General features: G+C 38.4%; 1 protein-coding gene across 25 annotated transcripts in view; it reads right to left on the bottom strand.

Annotated features, from left to right (window-relative positions):
• The window catches only part of PHF21A (PHD finger protein 21A), a 198,697-nt gene that overhangs the window by 21,239 nt on the left and 163,318 nt on the right, over positions 1-14,140 (bottom strand). For all 25 annotated transcript variants that reach the window (XR_004270355.1, XM_032283501.1, XM_032283482.1 and 22 more), the window contains one exon: positions 3,109-3,207. Coding sequence is in view for 24 of the 25 variants with exons in the window: in XM_032283501.1 (XP_032139392.1) it covers positions 3,109-3,207 (99 nt within the window). In the remaining variant the exon portion in view is untranslated. The remainder of the gene's footprint in view (positions 1-3,108; positions 3,208-14,140) is intronic.

Genomic DNA, 14,140 nt, shown 5'->3' with positions numbered 1-14,140 from the left:
TCAGTCTGGGTTCTCACAAAGCCAACTGCCAGTTCCCACTAAGACACCAGGGAAAGCCAGCCGGGGGCGGGTCACTTGAATGCACAAAGAGCAGGCATTCTCTAAGGAGCCATGGAGATCCTCTATAGCAGGGTGTGCAAGCTCTTGGCTTCCTTCAGTGAGGGCCACATTGGAAGAAGAACTGTCTTGAGCCACACATAAAATATACTAATACTAATGACAGCTGATGAACTTTAAAAAAAAATCACAAATAAAAATCTCATGATGTTTTAAGAAAGCTTACGAATTTGTGTGGGGCCGCATTTGAAGCCATCCTGGGCCGCATGTGGCCCATGGGCCACGGGTTAGAAACCTTGCTCTCGAGGCTCTCTGGTTTAACAGGGCCAAAAGAGAAGGACTGGGGCCTACATCTCCTTTCTCAATGACAGAAATCAGTATCTGTGTGATCTGAGTTCCCCACCCTGCAGAAAAATCCTCTTAAAAAGAACAGGATTTCATACTCACAAAACATGCAGAGGGTTTTAAAGAGCTTCCCATTTAACAAGCTCCAAGTTCTGAGTGTTTCACTTGTCATGACTAGGCCACAACTTCTCACATTTATACTGCCACAATGCTAACTCACAGCTAAATGATTTTTAGGAATGACGGCAGGTGGTTCTGCTGAATGCTATGATTTTTCAATCACACATGAGCCTAAAAATTATGGAGCAATTTCTCTCTGAAGATCACTCTTAGGGCTCCTTCAGAAGCTAAGCTGGTGAAAATACTGGGCCCTAAAGATGCAATGCTAAGACTCTTCAAGCCAGAGAGGGTAACCGACTGATTTCTACTCTTTTCTTTGTTTGCATGTGTTCTGAAAAGCGTGTCTTCATTTTCTGTTGTACTACTGCATGCAGTTTCTAAATACGCCAAATAATACATTATCAATTTCTTTCTCTGATGAATAAAGAACACCTTCAATTGTAAAAGACATACTCCTTAGAGTTATTTATACCACAGTTTGATCTTTAAAAGTCCTGACATCTTATTCTTGATATTACACTACTTTGGCCTGAAGTGATAGGTTCAGCCTATTTGAAGATAAACTTCTCGAGCAAGCCACTTGAGAACACAGAAATGTCCTTTACTGGTATCTTCAGAGTCCTGAAGAAATGTTTTTATATTATTTCTTATTTCAAAAAAACTTAGATGAGCACCTATCCCCTTGACAGCCAGATCAGTCTAGTAAGAAAAAGCAGTCTTGGACTTTCCTGTGTTTTTTTTTTTTTTTTTTTTTTTTAAGACAGGGTTTCACCATGTTGGTCAGGCTGGTCTTGAACTCCCAACCTCAGGTGATTCGCCCACCTTGGCCTCCAAAGTGCTTGGATTACAGGCGTGAGCCACCACGCCCAGCGTGACTTTCCTGTTTTCTAAACTATGTTGAAATGAGATATACTTTATGACTACCAACTGACTACATTCCTAATTTTCACTATTCCTTAGAAATATAATCAAGATCAAGAGGCCTTCCCCCAGCTGCTCTCTTGATAAAGCAGTGTACAGACCGACATTCAGATTCACCCTCTTTTAAGCAAGTAACAGCACCCTTCTTAGCCACTCACACCCAAATCATCTTTGCCAGTTTAGATCAAGCTCACAAAATAATTATTAAGTGAAAAAATATTTCCTCTCTTGTGGAAAAGTTTTTGATGATACACTAAAAAGCTGTCAAGAAATTTTACCTCACATATGTATCCCACATATGCTAAGAGCTAATTTACTTTGTTTATGACTGTGATTCTGTCCAACTAGAAGGTGAAATATCTGCTACTACACATGATGGTACTCGCTTGCCCACACTGGGCCTCGCTCTGTCACCTAGGCTGGAGTGCAGTGGCACCATCTCAGCTCGCTGCAGCCTACACCTCCCAGGCTCAAGTGATCCTCCTACCTCAGCCTCCTAAGTAGCTAGGACACAGGCGTGCGCTACCACGTCTGGCTAATTTTGTTTATTTTTTGCAGAGACAAAGTCTCACTGTGTTGCCCAGGATGGATTCTTCAGTTTCCTTTGACAGGGAAATTTTGCTCAATTTTTCCTCTTCAAAGTATAATATTTGTCATCAATTCTTTGATGATTTCACAAGTTCCTCAGCAATTTTTGTGACTAGTACTTCTTTTTGGCTCAAATTTTAGTCCTCTTTTTAAAGATAAAATTAAAAATTCATTCATTTCATATCAGAAAGAATTATATTTTGTGCTTGTTTTAGGAAACCTGGAATGGCTCAATAAATTACTGCTTTAAAAAAATGACATGAAGCTTTGATGGCTTCATGCCACCATTTCACATGGTTTCATTACAAAGAATGCACTGAGGACAGAGGCAAGTGAATTACTGGTCAAATGAAATCTAAGTGTCAGATATTCATCATCATATTACCTGTCTACATTTTCCATTTATAGCTGCTTATGCCAAAACATCAAATTAAAAAAATTTGTTTGTCTAAGGACATACAGATTCACATTCTATATTTGTATCAGGGTCTTCTTTGCTATTTATGTTTATAATTCTATCCTAAATTGTAGTATAGATGTTACTATTTTCATCCCTACTTTTATGCTTCAATGGATTACTTTTGAGCTACTGATTCATTTGGGATTTGGGGTTCTAATGCAATATAATGGTTATACCAAAAATGTACATTTAATAACTGTAATTGATAATATAAATACACATTAGCTGAGTGAACTGGACATCTTAAAAATGTTGGCTGAGACAAACAGAACACAGTAATGATTAGGAATGTAATGGGACAGCTGGGAAAATCATCATTCATCTTAACATTCTGAATTTGTAACATGCATATGAAAAATAATAACACTTTAAAAAAAACCATTTTCTTTGATACAATCAAAATGCCTATGTGCAGCGCATGGACCCTTAAGATCACAGTCTTAACAATTCCACTCTAGACCAATCTGACTTGGTAATCATGTTGTTGAATAATAAAAGAGCCTAAGAAAATGAACATCAGGTTCATTTCCTCATTCGGAGAGCAGGTGCCCCTCCTGGTACATGAGAATAAACTATACACTGTAGCCAGGGCCTTGCCTTTGGAGACATAGGCCTACCTGAGGGTTCTCCTCCCGTTTTGGTTTGGGTGCAGCAGGTGGGGTGATGGTGCGGCTTTCTGTTTGTTTCTCATCTGTTTCTGTGTGAGATTTAACTGTCTAGGAGAGAAAAATTAAATAAAAATTCAGAATTCATTTTTTATTAAAAGGATGAAACAACCAGAAGTTTAATAGTAGTAGTCAAGAAGAAAGAAGACAACATATTCAAACGTGGAACATTGTTAATAAAGGAGTCAGTATTATAGATTTCATTGGGGGAGGGGAAACTAAAATGTAAAGCCCTAGTTGAGGTTATTAAATTGCATGGAGTAAATATGAATCTATAAATATGTCTAAATAATGTACACGAAAAGAAAAATATGACTTAATTCCTAAGTATAAAAATGTGGTACAGGTTGCCCTTTCTGATTTCCATGTATTTTAGGATGTGGGGGTAGTTTCCCAGAGGCAAGCCCACTATTGTTGTTTTTGAGATGTAGTTTTTTCTCACTGCCCAGGCTGGATGCAGTGGCACAATCTCAGTTCACTGCAACCGCCGTCTCCCAGGTTCAAATGATTCTCTTGCCTCAGCCTCCCTAGCAGCTGGAATTACAGGTGCCCGCTACCATGCCTGGCTAATTTTTGTGTTTTTAGAAGACACGGGGTTTCACCATGTTGGCCAGGCTGGTCTGGAACTCCTGATCTTAGGTGATCTGCCCACCTCAGCCTCTCAAAGTGCTGAGATTATGGGCATGATCCATCAGGCCTGGCCCACTGTTTTTGTATTATAGGTCAAGCTCCAGCCCACAATCTGCTTAAGACCAGAATGATGCTGAAAACGTCTTGCATACACAGTCTTCTATTTCAGAACAATTACAATCATAATCCAGAGAGACTGCAGAACTACCCTTACATGGAATATTAAAAACCTGCCTATATAGTCCATCAGAGGAGAGATGCAATTGCTAAGGGCCGGCCATCTTGCAAGAGGCTGACTTCCTAATTATTCCAAGCCTCTTCTTCCAGAAGCGTCTACTCAAGCAGAAGAAACACCAGTTATCTTGCCATCTTCAAACACAAAAGGTAGCTGGCATACTGGTAGACCGGCTTGCATTACTATTCTTACCATGAGCCAATGGCTAATTCATTTTATGAAGCTCTCTATAAATACTGAAATAATTTTAAAACAGTAGATATAAAACTGTAAACACAAACCTAACTTACTTTTTCAAAATTAGGAAAAATGTGGACGTAATGGTCCTTTCATATGGGAACAATAATTAAATAAGTGAGACTAAAACTGTCCGATTATTGATGGGCAGTTTTATTCTCACTTATTTAATGAGGGGCTAAGTGAGACTCTGGCCCTACAAACGGGACATCTAAAGTTCTCAAACATAATTATGCTGGAAATACTTTACTAGATCTGAAAAACTAACACAAGTACAAAGATTTTTCATTTTCTTTCCTGGCTACTTCCATATTTTTCGTCTCCTTTTTATATGATTACATAAGGAAAATGTAAGCATCTGTCTTACCAATACTGTGGCGACCACTGCTCTGGGGCATAAATGCCGTCTTGTATTTTTCCCCCACTGAGGTTCTCTCATATTTCCCCCTTTATACTAAAAGCTACTTGAGAGTGGGAATTGTTTCATGCAACTCTTGATTTTGCTCCCCTTTGAACCTACTATGGCACTTCAAGCAGCACAGGTGTACAGTAAAGAGCTGATTGGTTTTCTGAGTGAAGAATATGACCTAAGGAAGAATTACTCAAGTGTCTCTCTCTCTAACACACACACACACACACACACACACACGCACGCGCACGCGCACACACACACACACACACACACACACACAGAGTTTTTAATCAAAAAGGACACATTTCCTCCATAAAACAAACCACCAATGGGAAAGTAGTTTACAGTGACATTTTAAAAGTCCTGGATGCCCAGAAAGCTTATTTTCATGTCTCTTTGACCAGGAAGGACAGATGTATGAGGGAGGAGGGAGAAGAGAAGGTTATCTATAAGGGTGTGCTGTTCCATTCCAAGGCTGTGTGAAGTTTCTTGAAGTCTGTTACTTCCATTTCTAAGGCTGAGTAAAGCAATTAGTAGCAATGCTTTTAGGGAAAGGCAAATCAATTCCTCTCCACTAAAGAATTATCCGTGGTTCAAATTTCTCTCTCTCATGCAAGAAGTATGATTATCTCAGTGTTATATAAATAATACCAAAAGTATCCAAAAACAAAAATACAAAACAATCACAACAAAACAAAACAATCACAACATTGGTGGTGAGGGAGGGTGTCTTTCCTTCGTGGATCTCTTGCTCTGTGGGAAGCCAGTTGCCATGTTGTGAGCAGCACTGTGGTGAGGCCCAGGTGTGAGGAATGGAAGCTTCACAACAATGAAGAAGTGAGGCCTGCCAACAACCATGTGCTGAGCTCAGACGTGGATTACTGAGCTGTAGCGCAACCTTAAAAATCACTGCAGCTCTTGCCAACTAGTTTGACTGCAAACTTGTGAGGGACTATCAGCCAAAACCACCCAGCTAAGTTGCAGACCAGAAGGAAATGGGTTAACATATTTAGAGTGTTGAGCCAAAAAAACCCCCTATCAACCAAGAATTCTATATCCTGCAAAACTATTTTTCAAAAGTGGAGAAATAAGACATTCCCAGGTAAACAAAAGCAGAGGACATTCACTGTTAGTATACCAGTCCTAAAACAAATGTTTAAGGGAGTCCCTTCAGGCTGAAATGAAGGGACCCTAGACAATAACTCGAAGTCACATAAAGAAATAAGAACTCCAATAAAGCTAACTACATGAATAAATGTAAAAGCCAGTGTTATTGTATTATTTATTTTTAACTTCTCTTTTTGTTTCCTATATGACTTAAAAGACAAATGCAGAATTATATATCTATATTAGTGGGCACACAACGTACAAATATAATTTGTGACTGTAACAACATAAAGGGGGAACAGAGCTGTGTAGCTTTTTCCTTTATTGTCATTAGCAAAGCTTTTATTATTTATTTATTTATATTTTAGATTTGAGGGTACAGTGCAGTTCCGTTACATGGATATGCTGCATGATGCTAAGACTGGGGCCTCAACTGAAACCAAACAAGCAGGGTTTTTAAAATTTAAGCTGGGGTTAAATCAAACTAGATTGTTAAAAATGTATGAATGTTAACTATAATCCCCATGGTAACCACTAAGAAAATAATTGTATACAGAAACAGAAATGAGGAAAGCATGAAAATGGCACACTAGGAAAAAAAATCACAAAGGCAGTATTAGAGGAGATGAAGAACAAAAGACGTTAAGACATAGGTAGAGAAAACAAACAGCAAAATGGCATAAGTCCTTGCTTATCAGCAATCACTTAAATATAATTGGATTAAACTCACCAATTAAAAGATAGACTGTCAGAATGAACAAAACACATGATCTAACTATATGCTGTCTGTAAGAGAGGCTCATTTTAGAGCAAAAGACACAAAAAGGTTGAATGTAAAAGGATGTTTGTAATGAATGGCTATACTACTATCAGACAAAAGTAACTTACAGTCAACAACTGTTACAAGAGATAAAGAAGCTCATTATATAATATATTGACAAAAGGGTTGATTCAAAAAGATGATATAACATTTATAATAATATATGTACCAGACAACAGAGCCCCAAAATATATAAAGAAAATACTGAAAGAACTGAGGTCAGATATAAACAGTCCTACAATAATAAATGGAGACTTCAATATCCCACTTTAAGTAATGGATAAAACTTGTGCAGAGATTAAAAAGGACATAGGGAACTTGAACAACACTATACACCAATTAGAGCTGTCAGGCATATGAAGAATACTCCATTCCACAAGAGCAGCATGCATATTTTTATCAAGTGTACATGAAACATTCTCCAGGACAGATTATATGTTAGGCCACAAAACAAATCTTAATAAATTTAGAAAGACTAGAATCACATAAAATATCTTCACCAACCACAATGGAAAGAAGCTAGAAATTAATGACAGCAGAAAAGCTGGAAAACTCACAAGTGTATGGAAATTAAACAACACACTCTTAAATAACCAATGGGAAAAAGAAGAAATCACTAGGGAAATTAGAAAATACTTTGAGAGAAATGAACACAAGGCCACAACATACCAAAACTTATGCGATGCTGTGAAAGCAGTACTCAGAGGGAAAGTTATAGCTGCTAACAGTCTATATTAAAAAAGAAGAAAGAGCTCAAATCAATAACCTAACTTTATACTTTAGAAACAGAAAAAGAACTAAATTCAAAGCAAAAGAAAGAAAATAAAGACTAGGATGAAGATAAATGAAATAGAGAACAATAGAATCAACAAAACCAAAAGGTGATTCTTTGAAAAGAATAACAAAATTGACAAACCTATGGTTTAGACTAAGAAAAAAAGAAGACACAAATAACTAATCCAAAAATGAAATTGAGGATATTACATCTCACAGAATTAAAAAGGATTATAGGAGAATATACTGAACAACCATACACCAACTAGACAACATAGATGCAATGGAAAATTCCTAGAAACATATACATAACCAAAACTGTCTCAAGATATAGAAAATCTTAACAGACCCATGACAACTAAAGAGATTGAAACAGTAATCAAAATTCTCCCCGTAAAGAAAAAGGACTGTATCAGACGGTTTTATTAGTGAATTCTACCAAACATTTAAATAATTAGCATCAATCTGTCTCAAATATCAAAAAATACACTCTTAATTCATTCTATGAGGCCAGCACTACTTTGATAGCAGCAAAGCCAAAGACACCCAGGAATAGAAAATGGGTCAGGCGCAGTGGTTCATGCCTGTGATCCCAGCACTCTGGGAGGCCAGGGCAGGTGGACAGCTTGAGCTCAGGGGTTCAAAACCAGCCTGGGCAACATGGCAAAACCCAGTCTCTAAAAAAAAAAAAATATACAAAAATTAGCCAGCCATGGTGGTGTGCATCTGTAGTCTCAGCTACTTGGGAAGCTGAGGCAGGAGGATCATTTGAGTTGAAATTGTACCACTGCACCTGTGACAGAGTAATATCCTGCCCTGTTTCTAAAAAAAAGAAAGAAATAAAAGAAAAAGAAAATTAAATTATAGGCCAGGCTGGGTGGCTCATGCCTATAATTCCAACACTTTGGGAGGCCAAGGTGGGGAGATCACTTGAGACCAGGAGTTTGAGACCCGACTAGGTAACAAAGTGAGACCCCATCTCTAGAAAAATAATTTTTTTAAATTACCCAGGGATGGTGGTACATGCCTGTAGTCCCAGGGTAGGGTGAATGGGAGGCTGAAATGGGAGGATCACTTGAGCCTGGGAAGATGAGGCTGCAGTGAGCTGTAATTGCATCACTACACTCCAGCCTGGGTGACAGAGTGAGACCCTGCCTCCAAAAAAGCAAAAACCAAAAGAACAGAAAATTATAGAGCAATAGCCCTTATGACTATAGATGTGAAAACCCTCAACAACAACAAAAAATCCTCAACAAATACCAGCAAACAGAATCCAAGAGCATATTAAAAGGATGATACGCCATGACAAAGCCAGATTTATCCTAAGAATGAAAGGGTGATTCAACGTAAGAAAATCCATATAATATACCACATTAACAGAACCAAGGGGAAAAAACATGACATCTCAACTGGTATAGAAAAAGCATTTGTCAAAATCAGGTACCCCCCTACACACACACAAAAGGTAACTATGTGAGGAGACAGATATATTACTTAGCTTGATTATACTAATTATTTCACTATGCATAACAAACCATCATATTGTACACCTTAAACATGTACAGTTTTTATCTTAAAATTCCAATATTATGATAAAAACGCTCAGAAAGCTTGGAATGAAAGGGGATTTCCTTGGCTCTGTAAAAAACATTGATGAAAGCACAGCTACCATCATACTCAATGGTGAAAGCTTTCCACTTGAGATCAGCAGCAAGACGAGAATGTTTGCTTTCACCATTGCTATTTAATGCTGTACTGGAAGCTCAGGTCAGAGCAATTAGGCTACGAAAAGAAAGAAAAGGCACCCAAATTGGAAAGGAAGATGTAAATCTCTATTTGCACATGACATGATCCTACATAGAAAAAAACTCAAAGAAGCCATAAAACAAATACTAGAGCTAATACACAAATTCAGCAAAGTTGTAGGGTACAAAAATCAGCTATGTATCAAAGGATCGTATCAAGAAAGTGCAAAGACAAACTAGGGAATGGGAGAAAATATTTGCCAATCATGTATTTGGTAAGGGTCTAGTATCCAGATTATATAATAACTCTTACAACTCAACAACAGAAAAACAACCCAATTTAAAAATTGGCAAAGGATTTGAACAGACCATTTCCCAAGGATGTACAAATGGCCAACAAGCACATGAAAAGATGCTCAGCATCATTAGTCATTAGGGAAATGCACATCAACACTACTGCGTACCCACTGAGATGGCTATAAGTAAAACAAAAAAGGAAATCGTAAGTGTAGTAAGGATGTGGAGAAAATGGAATGCTCGCGTATTGCTGTTGGAAATGAAAACTGGTTCGGCTGCTGTGGAAAACAGTTTGGCAGTTCTTCAAATAGTTGAGCAGAATTACTGTTATGACCTAGCAATTTTCTACTCCTGTTATGTACCCCAAAGAACTGAAAACAAGTACTCATACAAATGCTTGCACATGAATGTTCACAGCAGTACTATTCACAAAAGCCAAAAAGTGGAACCAACCAATGTCTTATGATTTCCTAAGTCTATCAAGAGATGAATGAATAAACAAATTATGGTATATTCATGTCATGGAATATTAGTCAGCCACTTAAAATAGAAGGGGCACTGATCGTGTTACCATATGGATGAATCTCAAAAACATGCTAAGTGAAAGCAGCCAGACATAAGAGGTCACATGTCGTATGATTCTATGGATATGAAATATCCAGAACAGGCAAATCTGTAGAGACAGAAAACAGATTGGTGATTGCCAGGGGCAGGTGGGGGGCAAAAGGCAGAAGTTAAGTAATTGCTTAATGGATACTGGGTTTATTTTAGGGTAATGAAAATGTTGTGGAACTTAACAGAAGTGGTGGTTGCACAATACTGTAAGTATAGTAAATGCTACTGAACTGTTCACTTTAAAATGATTAATTTTATGTGATTTCACCTCAGCTAAAAAAAATTGGATTAGAAAACAAAACAAATTCATGAATATCTCTTCCATTGAAGAGATATTCATGAATTTGTTTTGTTTCTATCAGAGAGTATAAACCATTATCCAGAGTTGAAGTTGTCTTGCAGATGTTATTTTTTGCCTATGGTGTTTAAACAGTTACCAGTATTTTAACAACTAGGCAACTTTTGACAACATCTGGATTTCAGGCTTTTCTTGAAAAAGTCTCCATGTGATAAAAATTTGTTATTGCCAAGAAGCAGCTGCTTCCTTGAGATGAAGCACATTACTGTGCAGTTTGCCACAGTTTCTTCCATTTTCTATTGTCAATTATTATCATGCTTGTCTTACTTATTATTTTAAAGGGGAATTAAGAATAAAAGTGGGATATCTCTTGTGCTCATGTTCCCACTGAAAGTGGAAAAATAAATAAAAAGTCCGGTTGTTTACTCTTAGCCTGTTTTACTCACTTACATCTCTTCTTCGAACCCACGGTTATTTCAATTTGCAACTCCTGTTCTTTGTGGTATCATAAAAGAATCCAAAAACTCTGCATAAATCTAGAATGAAGTTAATCAAGTATACCCTATATACCTGTCTGCATGAAAAATCAAAGTTAGTCAGGTGCAAATAAATGTCCAAATAATTTTGTTAGTCAAGGTTAAAACAAATTGGGATTGAAGGCAAAGCAAAATCCATGTCTGGTCACTTGGATTTACTCTCCCTACTATAGCACCAGTATTAAAATGCAGTGGCGGGGGATGGGAGTGTCAGCTCGGGCTTACTAACGGAGAAAACAGAAATTTAAAGATAATACATTGGATAATATTCTTATTTTGTTAAGTACTCCTCTTTAGGGTATATTATGCAGGTTCCTATGAAAAACATATATGGAAGTAGGGGTAATGTGGCAATTTTTTCCCCCACAGAACCTTGGATTTTTTTCGGTAGCTTAGCCTTGGAGACATACATAAAAGTCTTTGTTGCAGGGTGTGCAGTGTGGTGAATAAGAAAGAAACGTAATTTCTGAGAATTCTATCAGGCATAGTCTAAATAAACATTAAATAATTTACCTCATTTCATCACCAACAAGTGTTAGCCCCATTTTAGAGTGCTGGAGAGGACAAAAACACAAAGGGAGGCAATGTGGAGGCTATATCCTAAGTCTTTTGGCTTCATCTGCCTTTCTGTCTAAAACAAGTCTTCAGCTTCAAAGATTTTAAAACCTATCACTTGTTTTCTCAGAGCCACAATGTAATGTGGTTTCTAATGAGGGATAACATCTCTTATCTGGGTGGATATGGAAGTCGGTCATGTCTGACAGGGGAAGGCCAAGTGAGACCACTGTTGTTGTAGCTGGCATTGCCTTCTCCCATTCCTGTGCCAATGTGGGAAGCCATGATTCTTTCCCTGGAGACACAGCCTCAGTGCCTGCTCCAAACACACTAGAAACTGAGTTCCGTGAGGGTATAGGCTTTAGTTTATCCACCTTATATATAGAAACCACATGCAGCATAGCAACTGGCACTTAACACATTTTTATTAAATGAATGATGTTATCATCTAAAGGGAACAGCAGAAAGCATAAGGGAACCCATTTAGCCTGGTCATATAGAGAATGCTGGATACAGGTTTGATAACTCTGTGAACAGGTGTGAACAGGTTCTTCCACGGCTACAAATATTACATTGCTTTCCTCTTAGCTCCATGATCTATGAGATCTCTCAATGGCTATAAATGTGATACTGAAAATGAAATATAAATAGAAAAGGATAGTTGAAAGATATGAAGTAAGAGAATCCTGAGAATGCAATCTAGTCTAAAGAGAGTCTCTGCTGATTGAGCTTGGTAACTTCTAAGACTATTATGCCAGGCTGCCCAGCAAACTAAAATAACAATGACTGAATTTCTCTTTTTTTTTTTTTTTTTAAGATGGGGTTTCACCACGATAGCCAGGCTGGTCTTGAACTCCTGACCTCAGGTGATCCACCCACCTCGGCCTCCCAAAGAGCTAGGATTACAGGTGTGAGCCACCACGTCCGGCCCTGAATTTCTTTATTAGACCAAAAAGAGAAACCATGACATTTACTGCTACAATGGAAATTATTTTAATTCTTAAGAATTCATGGATGGGCCGGGCGCGGTGGCTCAAGCCTGTAATCCCAGCACTTTGGGAGGCCGAGGCGGGTGGATCAAGAGGTCAAGAGATCGAGACCATCCTGGTCAACATGGTGAAACCCCGTCTCTACTAAATATACAAAAAATTAGCTGGGCATGGTGGTGCGTGCCTGTAATCCCAGCTACTCAGGAGGCTGAGGCAGGAGAATTGCCTGAACCCAGGAGGCGGAGGTTGCAGTGAGCCGAGATCGCGCCATTGCACTCCAGCCTGGGTAACAAGAGCGAAACTCCGTCTCAAAAAAAAAAAAAAAAAAGAATTCATGGATATCTTTTTGTAATATTATAATTAAAATAAAAAGCTCTATCAACATGAAGGCCAGGACATGAAAAGATGTTTAAGATCTATTAAAGTGGGAAAAAAAACCCCAAATTGCAAAATACATAGCTTGATTTTGGTTTTTGCTTTAAAAATGTTTTACCTGTACACAGAAAATATCTGGGGGCTGGGGACAGTGGCTCACTCCTGTAATCCCAGCACTTTGGGAGGCCAAGGTGGGCAGATCACCTGAGTCCAGGAGTTCAAGACCAGCCTGGCCAACATGGTGAAACCCCACCTCTACTAAAAATACAAAAATTGTCCAGGTGAGGTGGCAGGCACCTGTAATCCCAGCTACTTGGCAGGCTGAGGCGGGAGAATCATTTGAACCTGGGAGGTAGAGGTTTCAGTGAGCCGAAATTGTGCCACTGCACTCCAGCCTGGGGTGATAACAGTGAAACTCCATCTCAAAAAAAAAAAAAAAATAACTGTAAGAATATAATCACTGTTAATAGTAATTACCTCTTGGGGGTAAAATTATGATAAAATCATGATAAAAGTTTACTCTCTCTTTAGATTATGGGAAAGGCACTTTCTACAATTTATATTTTTGTAATGTTTGAATTTGTTTTAAAAATGAACTTGTATTATCTTTGTAATCAGAAAACAAATTTAAAAATAAAATGAAATGAAAATAACTTGTCTCCTAAAAATATCTTTATCAAAAAAAAGAGGTAAAAGAGAAATAATATTTAGTAACCTAAAATAGTGTTGTGAAACCAGGTTCTGTGGAACACTGAGGCTCCTCAGAGGTTCTTTGAGAGCTAGCACAAGACAGCATGTCCCCACTCAAACTCCTAAGCTTGAGCATCTGACTCTCAGGATTTTTTTTGTTTGTTTGTTTGTTTTTGTTTTTTTTTTTTTTGAGACGGAGTTTCACTCACGTTACCCAGGCTGGAGTGCAATGGCGCGATCTCGGCTCACCGCAACCTCCGCCTCCTGGGTTCAGGCAATTCTCCTGCCTCAGCCTCCTGAGTAGCTGGGATTACAGGCACGCACCACCATGCCCAGCTAATTTTTTGTATATTTAGTAGAGACGGGGTTTCACCATGTTGACCAGGATGGTCTCGATCTCTTGACCTCGTGATCCACCCGCCTCGGCCTCCCAAAGTGCTGGGATTACAGGCTTGAGCCACCGTGCCTGGCCTGACTCTCAGTAGTTTTAATACCAAAGTTCCACTGTTAATGAGTTTGAAATTTTCTGTTTTAAAATAATGTAAATAATTTATTTCTGGGCCAGGCATGGTGGCTCATGGCTATAATCCCAGCATTTTGGGAGGCCAAGGCAGGCAGATCACCTTAGGTAGGGAGTTCGAGACCAGCTTGACCAACACGGAGAAATCC

Source organism: Sapajus apella, unplaced genomic scaffold (assembly GCF_009761245.1).
Source record: "Sapajus apella isolate SASKATOON/1434 unplaced genomic scaffold, GSC_monkey_1.0 scaffold14, whole genome shotgun sequence".
NCBI classification, from domain to species: domain Eukaryota; kingdom Metazoa; phylum Chordata; class Mammalia; order Primates; family Cebidae; genus Sapajus; species Sapajus apella.
The sequence above is the reverse complement of the archived record's forward strand: the minus strand, read 5'-3'. Positions and strand labels throughout refer to the sequence as shown.